General features: G+C 47.1%; 7 protein-coding genes across 7 annotated transcripts; 6 read left to right on the top strand and 1 right to left on the bottom strand.

Annotated features, from left to right (window-relative positions):
- Positions 1-4,470: 4,470 nt before the first annotated feature.
- Positions 4,471-5,303, bottom strand: P174DRAFT_463262 (LysM peptidoglycan-binding domain-containing protein; the record flags this gene model as incomplete). The annotated part of the gene is made up of 2 exons (XM_024830243.1): positions 4,471-5,044; positions 5,113-5,303. The coding sequence occupies 2 exons, from the start codon at positions 5,301-5,303 to the stop codon at positions 4,471-4,473; spliced, it is 765 nt and encodes a 254-aa protein (XP_024679720.1).
- A 26-nt stretch (positions 5,304-5,329) lies between these two features.
- On the top strand, positions 5,330-5,913 carry P174DRAFT_376553 (uncharacterized protein; the record flags this gene model as incomplete). The annotated part of the gene is made up of 2 exons (XM_024822698.1): positions 5,330-5,650; positions 5,710-5,913. Coding segments are annotated over 2 exons (525 nt in total), but the record flags the coding sequence as incomplete, so codon positions are not given.
- Positions 5,914-6,438: 525 nt separating this feature from the next.
- Positions 6,439-7,684, top strand: P174DRAFT_453992 (dienelactone hydrolase family protein). Its single transcript, XM_024829195.1, has 4 exons — positions 6,439-6,536; positions 6,590-6,906; positions 6,976-7,105; positions 7,166-7,684. Exons 1-4 carry the CDS (start codon positions 6,449-6,451, stop codon positions 7,369-7,371), a joined length of 741 nt encoding a protein of 246 aa, XP_024679718.1. The 5' UTR covers positions 6,439-6,448; the 3' UTR covers positions 7,372-7,684.
- Positions 7,427-8,000, top strand: P174DRAFT_444888 (uncharacterized protein). Its single transcript, XM_024828198.1, has 3 exons — positions 7,427-7,566; positions 7,622-7,806; positions 7,862-8,000. The coding sequence occupies exons 1-3, from the start codon at positions 7,490-7,492 to the stop codon at positions 7,978-7,980; spliced, it is 381 nt and encodes a 126-aa protein (XP_024679717.1). The 5' UTR covers positions 7,427-7,489; the 3' UTR covers positions 7,981-8,000.
- A 731-nt stretch (positions 8,001-8,731) lies between these two features.
- Positions 8,732-8,953, top strand: P174DRAFT_344431 (uncharacterized protein; the record flags this gene model as incomplete). Its single annotated transcript, XM_024821710.1, has 1 exon — positions 8,732-8,953. A coding segment is annotated over one exon (222 nt), but the record flags the coding sequence as incomplete, so codon positions are not given.
- Positions 8,954-9,199: 246 nt separating this feature from the next.
- On the top strand, positions 9,200-10,459 carry P174DRAFT_444887 (uncharacterized protein). Its single transcript, XM_024828197.1, has one exon. The coding sequence runs from the start codon at positions 9,630-9,632 to the stop codon at positions 10,224-10,226; it is 597 nt and encodes a 198-aa protein (XP_024679715.1). The 5' UTR covers positions 9,200-9,629; the 3' UTR covers positions 10,227-10,459.
- Positions 10,460-11,276: 817 nt separating this feature from the next.
- P174DRAFT_434185 (uncharacterized protein) lies at positions 11,277-11,921 on the top strand (the record flags this gene model as incomplete). Its single annotated transcript, XM_024825851.1, has 1 exon — positions 11,277-11,921. The coding sequence occupies one exon, from the start codon at positions 11,277-11,279 to the stop codon at positions 11,919-11,921; it is 645 nt and encodes a 214-aa protein (XP_024679714.1).
- Between the last annotated feature and the right edge of the window lie 181 nt (positions 11,922-12,102).

The following is a 12,102-nucleotide window of genomic DNA, read 5'->3' as shown; positions in this document are numbered from 1 at the left end:
TCCTGCAGAAGGCCCCATTGTTGAGGGCGGTTTATGCCGTCGATAAAAGCACAACCAAACTGAAGGTGCAAGTATCGCCACTCCACCTACAACCCCAACAACAGTGCCGGCAATCGCACCCTTCGACAAGGATCTGCCACTGGCGTTATCGTAGGGTGGTATTCCATCGGACGAGGAAAACCAGAGTTTGACTGGTCATGAGATGAATATTACTCAATCAGACGAATATGATCAACTGGAATAAGTGGATTATGAGGTGCGTGGGCAGTGTTGGGTCTTCATTATGGGTATATCATAGAGCATTACCGGGTCACTTAGAATAATTCTGTTTTCACGTAACCATAGATTTTCTTAAAGTAGACAGAACGTTAACGACTGTCCTGAGAACTGTGTACCCAGTCGATTCTTGTACCTCGGGGTGGAAGGCAGCACGAGTTATCGTTCTTTCGACACCCAAACAAACGAAGTCCTCTTCTTGGCTAGTGTGTCTAAGCAATTGGGAAATGAAGTTGCAAGCCATGCCGAATGTGTTAAAGATAGTACTCTCCAGCAGTCTCGGCCCAAAACTCCTCCCGACGTTGACGAAACTCCCGCTCAGCGATCCGCATCTCCTCTGTTTTCCTATTCTCTGGAATCGAGCACCATCCGCTGGATTGGCCCTGGAGATCCTTCATCACACGCAACAAATCCCTTCTTCTATCGTCGAAAAGCTCTCCGTCGAATTCGTTCTCCCAGCCCGCATCGCGGTAGAGCTTCTGTAGAGCCCTCCACTCATTAAGGTCACCACGTATGCTATCCTGGCCGACTTCCCTTTCCTCGCATTGAACAGCAGCCTGGGGATCGATGGGATACCGAATTCCGCCGGGAAAAATGTTCTGGAATAGAATGGGATTCTCCTTAATTTTACGTTTTGGAACTTTCGCTCCGTCATTCGGATTAAAATAAGGGACGTATTCAAGATCCCGGAATTTCTTGAGGACCTTTGAGAAGAATTCTTCACATGTTTGGCGGGGGCAGTCCTGCCATTCCTTTTGGTCCAGGTCACACCATTCCATTATAGTCTCTGGTGCACGGTTAGCTAGATCATTGACAAACTAAAAAGAGCCCAAGGAGAGAAGCAACGTACGGTCATGGGCGTCATAGAGCACATTTACTCCATAAAAAGCGGGGAATGTCAGTCGAAGGATGGACGGAGGAAAGAGTCCCTGCGCATCCTTATCCGTGTGATCGACCCATCGAAGGGTCTCCAACATGTCATTAGCATTAGCTGTCTCTCGCTGTTTCAGATAATTAACCAGCTTGGCACGAGGAATCATTTCTATTCCTTCGTCGTTATAACTCCAGACTGCTTCATTTCTAATCGCTGGCAGGAGTTGGACGAGACCAATCACTTCGGGCTCAAATCCAAGTCTCTGGAGGCGTCCAACATCAGTGTCGTTGGGAGGATACAGGACATCATTAGGGGCGATATAATGGGCTTTGACAAATAGAGTGAAGAGTTGCGTGAGTCCATTGATGAGACACTTGTGTTTTTCGCGAATTGGATCCATAATGATTAGAGTAAGTAAAAGTGGTTATTTGGTGGAAGTTGGAGAGAGCAGAGGGAGAAAAAACAGGCGGGGAAGATATTGCGTACTTGTACGGAGTTATGCAGGTGTATTGTAGTACCATTCTCTATTCCATGGACAGTCTGGTCTTGGCATGTTTTATGCACTTATTTCTAATATTACGTATTCATATATATAAAATTGTGGATCCCTAAGACTAAGAGAACAGTGGTACGGAGGCGTGCACCAAAAGTTTTGACCCACGCTAGTAAGCTTGGCTGTATCCGGCTGACGCAGCCCCATAGTAATTTGTATGGCAACGCATCTAGAAGGAAAAATATTCAAATGAATCTATTGATAATAGTAATGAAGCTGTTCAAATGTCTTCCCAGCCTAGATCTAGATCTTGACGTCTAGATAGCTGTCCCTTAAGCTGTCTTCCTGACTGATTACGCTTAGGCCTATCTCGCCCCTCTTGATATTCATTCCCTCCTTGCAGCTTGATAACCTCTTGGATATGGCGAATAAGGCGTTGAATCCATTGCTGAATCTTCTCCTGAGGAAGCTCATTCCATGCCTTTATCCAGATAGCTTTGCCAGTCTTCTTATCTCGAGGGGCTCCGCGTATAGTGGTCTGTCTCTTTAGAAATGGCTAGCATGGCTCAATAGCATTCAAATCAGGCGAATTCCCTGGCCAATCTAGGAGCTGTTGAACCATATGGGTATCATATACATGCTGTTGACTATGGTGGATATGAGCTGGGGCCTTATCTTCAAGGATAATAGTATTAGGTCGATCTTTCTGGCATTCCTTTGCAAAAGGAATGAGCTTTGGAATCAAAACTTCCTAGTAGAGAGAGGTTCTAGATTAGTATATAAATCACTAAGATTAGAAGAACCTCAGAGGGAACTTACCTTTCAATATCTCCACCAATCTATTCTACCTTTTGTTGTCTTCTGAATATATTTACCATTCTTCTCATTCCACTTCCAAGTAGGCTTACGCCCCCAATTCCGCGGAGATGAAGGTAATTCATAGTAGTATTTATCTCCCATTCAGCATGGTAGATAGGCTCAAGCTCCTGGTTCAAGGCTTCAATTTCTATCTCAGCCTGCTTCTTCTGTTGTGAAGTCTCTAGCTCCCAGATATGGATAGGGCCCTTTTTATCATAAGAGAAACACGCCTAAACCATGAAATCAGATGCACCTTTCTAACACCTCCGTACACATGTTAAATCATACCGATCTTCAACTGTTCGCCATACACGTATAGATCCACGCTGGTGACCTAGAACTACCGCAGTTTCATCCATCCAGATGACATTCTTCCAATCGTCGAGGGTCCAGTGTTGGTGATCCAGGCAGAATTTGAGTTGTTTGGCCTTAGCAGCTTCGGTCAGTCCAGGCTTCCAGGAAGGCTTCGTAATGACAAATCCATTTCGCTTAAGAATCCGTAAAACAGAGGAGTGTGATATACCAGCCTCATAAGCTAGAATTTCTGATGATTTCTCCCTTCCATTGCGGTCCTTGGATACAGATTCAATGATGGCTTTCTCCTTCTCAGGTGTTATCTCCTTAGGCTGGCCAGATTGTTTAGCATCCTCAGTATATTCCATTTGAACGCGTTCGCATCTTCCAGGGCTGAATCCACGGTCTTTTGCACGTTGTATCATCTTCCGAATAGATCAAGGGGGGACCTCTAGATTAGTAGCGATATCCTGGATGTCAATACCCCAGGCTACTAGCCCGAGAATCTGAATGTGCAATTCAATTGGATGGAACCCGTTTTTAGGCATGGTAAATGGTAAGGAAGGGATGCTAACCAGCAAGAATTAGGCGATTTGATGAAAATAGTGAGTTTGGATAGTATCAAACAGTTAAACGCTAGAATGTAAACAAAGATTTCTCCTTCCGGACGCGTTGCCATACAAATTACTATGGGGCTGCGTCAGCCGGATACAGCCAAGCTTACTAGCGTGGGTCAAAACTTTTGGTGCACGCCTCCGTACTCTTATCATAATAGAATAACAGTGGGGCATGCTGATATTACCTAAAAATTCATGAATGATAACAGGCCCCATTATTGCACCTCTCATAATCTGTGTACAGGAGTATACTAGTAGAGAATAGACATATTTAACACAAAGATAGCTCTTATACATGTGAAAACATATTGCTACCATCTATTATCTAATATATTGTACTCTAATTCATCCATTCTCCCTTCCCAGGTTTATTGATATGCCTCTGTCCAAATTCCAATGCTTTATCTATAACACATTGTGATGGACTCTATGCCAATTCCTGCAAGCCTTTATTTTCTGCCGCCTTTTAAGTCAAGGCCCTGGCTAAAATCCCGCAGCTATTATGTATACAATAAGTCCATAACCTATACATGTAAAATTTCTGCAACATGATACTTACTATTTAGATGTATTGGTCTTTTGGCCTTGTGGGGACACCAAAATCCGGCCGGATTCCTTACACCGGGACGGTCTCCAAAGTACCTTAAAGGATCTTGTTAACATTTATCCTGGTCCTGTCAAATGGGAACCACCTCGGGAATCTGTACCTATATAGCGCCGCAAAGGGTAGATTCACTATATGGACCCAAGGTGGGATAATGATATGGCAGGGGCTAGGTCCAAAGTATTGCGCAAGGAATGAGTAGAGCCAAGACTGAAGTGTAATTTATCCTGAGTAAAGCTGGTAGCAAGCGTAGGAATAGCTGGTTTCCTTGGAAAATATAACGGAACATATAGAATATTGATATTACATGAATTCCTTTGTGGCCCAACACAGCTGATAGAAAATAGACGACCAAATGCATATCTTCTATGACTTCAATTACCTTTGGCTTCCCTTCGCCCCTTTCCAAGATCCTATTTGGTCCAATTGAGATCGGACTTCAACACGTCGGTACTTACGCCCCATTCACGCAATAAGCGTAGTCCACCCAGAGGTTGCTGCAGGTACTGTCCAAGTATGGATTCCACGCTCTCAGCTCCGCAAATGTGATCCCGAATTTGGTATCAATCTTAGAGCAATCATCTCCAGCCACAGCAACGTACCACTCGTAGCAGAAGGAAGTGGCCCCAGGCTGGGTTGGCGCTGGTGGTGCCACTGTCGTGCTGGTGGGCGAGGTGCTGATCGAGCCGCCGGTTGATGAAGGGGTCGGAGTCGGACTGGCTGAGGAAGACGCGGTAGTTGTCACAGTGGTGCCACTAACTAATGCTACACAGTAGGAAGTGTTTGCCCATAAATTAGTACAGTCTGCATTGATCTGAGGATTCATCAGGCGGAGTTGGTCGAATGTGATGGAGAATTTCATCGCAATCATATTACAGTCATCGCCAGTCACCGTATCATAGTACAGGCCACAGTTAGAGACGGTTCCCGGAGGCGTCCCCAACGCTGGTACTGCTGTAGTGGTGTACGTAGTATTGGGTGAAACTGGTATAGGTGCAGCAGGAGGGGCATATGCACCTCCAGGGGGCCTAAGGGCCAGTGTGTCAGCACGTCACTAAGTCATGTAAGGGAGAGACAGAGGATTATGTGACCATACCCAATGCAAATAGTATCCCCTGGGAACACCGGCTCGTGCAGTGCTGCTGCATTCCACCTCATGAACTGTAAATATGATATATTGGAATAAGGGCCGTCGGGCTTGATGAGCTCTGTTCCCCAAATACCACCATCAACCCAGATTTTCGCAACATCGCAGGGTTCAGGAAGACAATATGTTCCATTATCCATACGCCTGCAATTGATACCTCGGTTAAGGTCGCGCAGGGAAGCTGTGGCTACCTGATATTCGTCTAAGCCCGTCCCTACCCGGTTTTTGCCGCGATAACTGGCAAAGCACCATACGGAAATATGTCAACCTCCACGAGGATTACACCGACCTTGAGCCTTGGAACGGCCGTGAGACTGCTGATATCACCTACTCCGACAGTGAAGGGATTCTCACCGCCTTACTCATTGATAAGGGGTATTTAGATGACACATGGACCGGAGCGAGACCGCATTATTTTCTAGAGATTAAGACTACGACGTCCTTTTGGGAGACCCCATTCTATATGAGCAGGTATCAGTATGAACGGGTGCGTTAGCTCAAAGTCTCATACAAGCGAAACTTACCAGCTGACCCTTGTCGGAGTAGATGCGAACCATGCGCCACGTTGACACTGAAAATGACAACCAGGCATCTGTGTACGTGATAATTAGGGTGTATAATCTGGGCCGTGGTTCGGTGGGGATGAAGGTATATGTTAATCCGGGGCTTATGGAGGTGAGGGGAGAGCTGGTGTTCATGACTGAGACGTGGTCTGTTGTCCCGGGACCAGTGTTGGGGGTGGCTACCTAGAAGGAAGTTTCAATATTCCAGTTGTGCGTTTGCGAAGGACTCGAAGAAGTCTTATCCACTGCGCGAAGCTCAGTTATCCGGTGTCGTATTGGAGCAACCTTCATTCATGGTGAATTCGCGTTTTTGCCAGCCGACGAACTTTTTCATTGAGCGTCCTTTTCGCGTTGTAGCTTATAGGTTGCTTGATAAGATGCATTTGCTATTGTGCCTCAGTTGTAGTATAGGGAGCCTTTGCTGTCCATTTCCGTCCATTTCCCTGTCTCAGTGCATGAGATGGCATTTTCGGTGGAACCAGAAACCCGTCGAGCGAAAATAATCATGGTCTTATGCTACCGCACTATGTCTGCCCACCTGTGCGCGGCGCCCTCGTATTCGGGCAGGTGTTTGACAACGCAATATCTTAGGCAGAATAGCAATACGTAATAATACAGTTCAACCGAGCACGCAGGTATTTATTAAAGCCAATTTTCCCACTTCTGTTCACCATCTGGTCATCTTATACAATCTTCGAATACAACATTTGTTTATCATCAAAATGGCGTCTAATGTGCCTGCGAGATGCTGCACTGTGGGAGTCAAGCACAGTGGAGATGCAGCCGGCGAATATCAGGACATTGATGGTGGTATGTTTCTGTGTGTTCCAAGTACTGAATTCAATTGAGCTCACCTTCTCTAGTTGATACGTATTTATCATATCCTGAGGACAGGTCGACCAAGCATGGAGTTATCATTCTCACGGACGTCATTGGTCACCGATTCATCAACTCCCAGCTCATTGCCGACCAATTTGCGGCGAATGGATACTTCGTAGCGATGCCTGATCTGTTCCACGGCGACCCGGTCAAGCTCAATAGGCCTGCGTCTTTTAAACTAATGACCTGGCTGGAAGGACACCCGACCGAGAGGGTGGATCCCGTTGTCGACTCTGTGATTAAGCATATGCGCACAAATTCTGGCTGCGAGAAAATTGGAGCGGTCGGGTATTGCTTTGGGGTATGTGTGCGGAAAGAGCTTGCGTCGTGATGTGTCCCTGAATCATGATTCTAATGAAGAATATCCTAGGCAAAATACGTTGTCCGATTTCTGAGGCCCGAGGAGGGAAAGGCTGATGTCGGATATATCGCGCATCCTGGCTTCGTTGAACTTGACGAACTCAGCGCGATTACAGGCCCGTTGAGCATTGCAGCCGCAGGTGAGTGATAGTTCTGTTTGTTGTATAGATATCAGAGATGATGGCTAACCTAAATCACAGAGACTGATGACATCTTTCCAACATCAAAACGGCACCAGTCAGAAGGCATTCTCCGTGATCGTCGTCAGCCATACCAGATCAATCTCTACAGTGGAGTCGAGCATGGGTTCGCCATTCGCGCAGACCTGACCGATAAGGCCAAGAAGTTTGCAAAGGAGCAGGCGTTCCTTCAAGCAGCCCAGTGGTTCGACGAATTTATCAAATGATATTATGCTTATTATTTCCCTGTCCTTTCCCAGCCTTCACTCTACTGCTCCTCAACGGTTTGGTTCCTACGATCAATCAGTCAATATGCTCTAAGTAGCTGTCTAATCCCTGACTATAATGCGCCTACAAATTTCAGATTTCAACACACGTTACCCTTTTCCTCTTCACGTCGCTCTCCTGAATCATCCTCTCCGGTAACTTCACTCTTCCCAAGCTGCTATTATGGCGTCCACTGAGCAGATAGTCAAGAATGTATCCCATGCCTTATTTGAGATGGAGGACCGCGGTCAGTCGACGGACGAGTCAACAGAAGTCAGTGCCGACGGAACCGGATGCTGATCCTGTGGAAATCAAATCGGAGATAGAAGGGGAGCAGGAGAACAAGCTGCAGGGAAAATTCTTGAAAGGCCGGAACCTCCATCTTTTAACGATGGGTATGTTGAGTTAGGCCCTTTCCGAGTCAAGCAAGGCAGCAAACTCATTGCATAGTGCTTGGATTGCCCTCTTTCTCTCCACCGTCGAGACCACCATTGTCGGTACTTCGTTGGTTCGGATCACCAAACGCCTTAAATGGCTTCTTGATTAAGGTCTGGGATGTCACTGCATAGCTACTGACCTACATGGGCGAGTAACTACTAACTAGTAATGAAGAAGGATAACATAAACAACAGCTGACCAACAGGTCTAGGCTTCCTCACTATCTTCGCTAAATACAGTGACATCTTTGGGAGAATGACAATGCTCATTCTCGCCCTGAGGATTTCCGTTGTCTCCGCTTCTATGCGGTATCTCTACGTCAATTGCTGAACTAAGTATGGCTGAGCGGACGGGAAGCCCTGCTTTCCACACCCTATGGTTGTATGTACTAGGTCTGAGATAGACCCAGCTTGTATCAGATAGCTCTGACAGGTCTAGGAGATGACTACTTCATCTCTTTTGAGCAGATTTTAGGTCCTTTATTGGTTCCGCGAATGTCCACCAAACCCTCGAACAGATCCAAGGGGAAGGACTGTGGGCAGGCTATCAAGGTACTTAGCGGGACCTCCAAAATAGATGGGGATGATTAGAACGGCATAAATACTGATGTGGGATACTAGGGCCAGAAATAGTCAATAATCTGCAACAAAAACAGCCCTTTATCACCCTGACATGGTGGGGAGCGCTATACACTTATATCTGGAGTTAATGCAAAGGCGGCAAGGCTATTCATAATCAAATCCTGCTCCAGAACTCTGGCCTCGTCTTTTACAGTAAGGGGAGCGTGATCAACAAGAAAGTCGGGGCAGCATCTATCCAACACCGCCCCAGGGCAGTATAACAGTTGTTCCTGCGCAGTAAGTCCAGGCTGATAAAGAGGCGATGATCTTCTTAGACAGTCAGGCCGCGATAAAAGTGATAGACAGTACACAAATCCTGGGACAGCAGATTATCAGCAAAGTTGTTAAGAAATGGGATGAACTCTGGAGACTAAATGTATCGGTTACAGTACACTGGGCCCTGCTCATCAGGGGAATTAAAGGTAATGACCTCGCAGATAAGGCAGCAAAAGAGGCCACAGGATGGAGCCTTAAATCCTTAGTACTATTTGCACATGAAGCGCATGGATGTCCACATAGGTGGCAACGAGACGTTCAAAACATGGGGATAGTTAAGCTGAAACACGTACTAACTACAGAATAAATTCCTGATGGCCTCATCAAGCCTCTTGCATGAGATTGATTCGAATTGCATAGTACACTAATACTACGGATGGGTATGTGCCTTTACATGCGGCGGTAGAAGAGTCGTCCTATTCCACGAGAGCCGAGACGAGGTATAATGACCGACGCCGGCCAGGAGGAATGACACTAACTCTAGCGGCTTGATGGTGAAGTCGTCCAGCTTTCCAACATAGCCTATGCTCTCCAGAAGCTGGGCTAACTGACTGAAAGAGACTGCTCTCCGCCACAGCCGTCTCGGACTACAGTCGCGAAGGAGCAGGAGTGCAGGGACTGCGGACAGAAGGTGATCTCAGTACTTTTATCGCATGCTCATACATCCCGATGACTGATGGCTCACAGCCTTTCGTACGCCACGGGGACTCTTCCAGTTCAATGTACTCCCCTTTGGCCTCAAAAACACACCCAGCGAGCTCCAGCTCTACATCAAACGCGTGCTTGGCCACACCTTGGGCGATGAAGTCACAATACACATCAACAACATCCTCATTCACTCCTTGGACCGCGCACGGTGGGCAGCAGTCACACAACAAGTCATCATGCTTTTGAACAGCACACAAATAAAGATCAACACAGAGAAATCCCAGTATCTCGTCAGTTCCGTTGATTCCTACAGTTACATTTATGGGCACGGCAGGATACAGCCGATCTGCAGAACCGAGACAGTCAACGACTGGCCTACCCCGAAGAAAAAAACACGTTCAGGCAATTCTCGGGTTCGAGAACCATTTTCGGGGCCACGCCTTGGGCCTTGCGTATACGACGCAGCCCCTGTACGCCTTAACTTGGCCCTCCAGCCTTGGCAGTGGACGACGACAACCAGAACAGACCCCTGCGAAATCACGACCGACGCGAGCCTCTTTGCTAATAGCGCCATCTTATCACGAACGGTCATCGTCACCACCATCATCTCCCGGTCGTTGACAAAAGAGGAAAGGAATTACGACGCAGCTGGACGGGAGCTGCTTGGAGTTGTATATTCATTATATATTGTTACCCAAGTTGATGCCCAACAGTCTCAGCTTCAGCAGGCCGCTTTTGGCAGTAACCCTCCATTGAGCCTAGCCATGCCTCGCTACAGCACAGCCTTGGATATCTACAATCTTGATTGGTCCGCTAGGCACTCATTTATGTAGCTCAGGCGCAACTTTACTTTATCATACTACATATAGGTCCACCTTTGTCAGATTCACTTTGAGACAAAACAATAGGCAATCCGCGTTGGTTTCTGCGTGGACAGGATGGAAGAAATGCATTCACTGTGCAGTGCAGATATAGCTTAAGGAAGACGGTTTATAGTAGCAGACCTTCAGTGCGGATAGAGACAAAGGTACGCCACCTTAATTGTGGAAAGCTTTGGCAAGGCTGCAGGGCACAACATGTGTCTAAGCCCTCTTTCCTACGTTCTTCGCCCGAAAAGAGAAAGTCTGCCAAGAGAGTCTCAGCCTCAGTCTTTGCAGCAGGCATCCCGAGTCATCTTGTGACTTGGCTGGTTTCTTCCCTCCGAAGTGGTCTGACCGAGAGCAGGTAGGGTTACACAACTTCCTCAGCTTACCGAGCAACGTGTCAGCACATAAACAAGGCATCCAATCTCGATGATTACGGCTATTTACCCCTCCTGTGAGGCTGTGAGTGGTATCCAACGCTGAAAAGGTGGAGTGGACTAGGATCTGCGATTTCAGATGACGAATAACAAACACTGTCTAGTAGAGTTCGAAACCGGCTTCACAGTTGCACACTCAATTATTTGAAGTTGGCCCACTTTTTCCGGGTACACTGGCACTATTATAGTTACAGGTCGTTGCAAGTACGGGCTGCGCCTCCTCCTCACACTATTTCACATTAGTTAATATGCGTGACAGGGAGGAGGGCTCAACCCGTACTTGCAACGACCTGTAGCTAAGCCGCGAGTATCACACGTGAAAAATGGGCTGCCGCCTGAGGATGATCATCGCATTTTAAGGCTGGAGAACAATCAGGTCTGCTGCCAAAATTCACAAGACGAGTAGGGAAGTTGCTGTTGCACTGCATTACGCCCGACCAGAGAGAGGAAGTGCAACCACTCAACGGTGCTGGTTGAAGAATTTCCTGGTTTCTTTTTTCTTTTCTAATCTGAACTTCTACAGTAACTATAACACACATCAATCCACCACTTTACCGGCCTGCGTACCACATTCCCATGAAACATGCAATACGCAAGACCTGCAAAACCCTCTCCTCCAAGTATGAGCCAACAACAGATTCTGAGGGCCCACCCTAGAGAGATCCAGGATTGCGATGTCCTAGCGGCCATTGTCAGCTTTGTCGAGCACAACCGCCAACAGATCTGGCAGCAAACTGGCATGAAAGGCGGCTGGGAAGGCTGGCTGCAGGCCGAGCTGGCAAAACTCATTCCCCAATCGAGTCCCTACTTTGTTGAAAGAGAACAAGCCGTGTTCCAAGACGCAAGCCAGTCCATCGACCTTTGGTGCAAACATCGCACAGAATATTACAATCCAAACACAAACCCCAACCCATCCGAACGCTACAAGAGAATCGGTGTCGAGTTGAAATGCGGAGGAGAATATCAGGATTTCTTCAACAGGACCGTGGCAAGTTTTCAGGGGCGAGTGATAAACGACATAAACAAAATTATAGCAGGGATGAACACTGGTATAACTGGCCAGTCCGGAGCTCGGGTATATGCAGTTGGTGTTACCGCTGATTTTACTGATTTGTATGGGTTTGAAAGCGTCGCCAGAACTGGAATGCAGGTTCGTTACTGGCAATCGTCGCCGTTGCAAAATACAGACTCTCTTTACGTGCTCTGGTGGTACCGAGATTTTCCCTAGGACTGAATAAAGGTCCTCAAATGTCTGACAGATAGCTTCCTTTGAGAGATATGGCTGGTCGGCAAATCATGCGCCCTCTTTTCTTTGAAGTCTGAATCTGATCGCTGAGCAGGCACAGTTGCATGCCAAATCTATACCTCTACCATCCAAGGCACTCAACTTGCCCTCATCGATTGTCCCA

Source organism: Aspergillus novofumigatus, assembly GCF_002847465.1.
Source record: "Aspergillus novofumigatus IBT 16806 chromosome Unknown P174scaffold_7, whole genome shotgun sequence".
NCBI classification, from domain to species: domain Eukaryota; kingdom Fungi; phylum Ascomycota; class Eurotiomycetes; order Eurotiales; family Aspergillaceae; genus Aspergillus; species Aspergillus novofumigatus.
This window is presented reverse-complemented; position numbering and strand designations above follow the sequence as displayed.

What these genes read in the sequence shown, in the direction of transcription:
- P174DRAFT_444888 (XM_024828198.1), top strand. Translation starts at nt 7,490, where the DNA reads ATGCGCCTACAAATTTCAGATTTCAACACACGTTACCCTTTTCCTCTT. An exon ending in CTCCTGAATCATCCTCTCCG is followed by an intron (nt 7,567 to 7,621) that starts GTAACTTCACTC and finishes CAGATAGTCAAG; the next exon opens with AATGTATCCCATGCCTTATT. An exon ending in CCTCCATCTTTTAACGATGG is followed by an intron (nt 7,807 to 7,861) that starts GTATGTTGAGTT and finishes CTCATTGCATAG; the next exon opens with TGCTTGGATTGCCCTCTTTC.
- P174DRAFT_453992 (XM_024829195.1), top strand. Translation starts at nt 6,449, where the DNA reads ATGGCGTCTAATGTGCCTGCGAGATGCTGCACTGTGGGAGTCAAGCAC. An exon ending in ATATCAGGACATTGATGGTG is followed by an intron (nt 6,537 to 6,589) that starts GTATGTTTCTGT and finishes CACCTTCTCTAG; the next exon opens with TTGATACGTATTTATCATAT. An exon ending in CGGTCGGGTATTGCTTTGGG is followed by an intron (nt 6,907 to 6,975) that starts GTATGTGTGCGG and finishes AGAATATCCTAG; the next exon opens with GCAAAATACGTTGTCCGATT.
- P174DRAFT_444887 (XM_024828197.1), top strand. Translation starts at nt 9,630, where the DNA reads ATGCTTTTGAACAGCACACAAATAAAGATCAACACAGAGAAATCCCAG.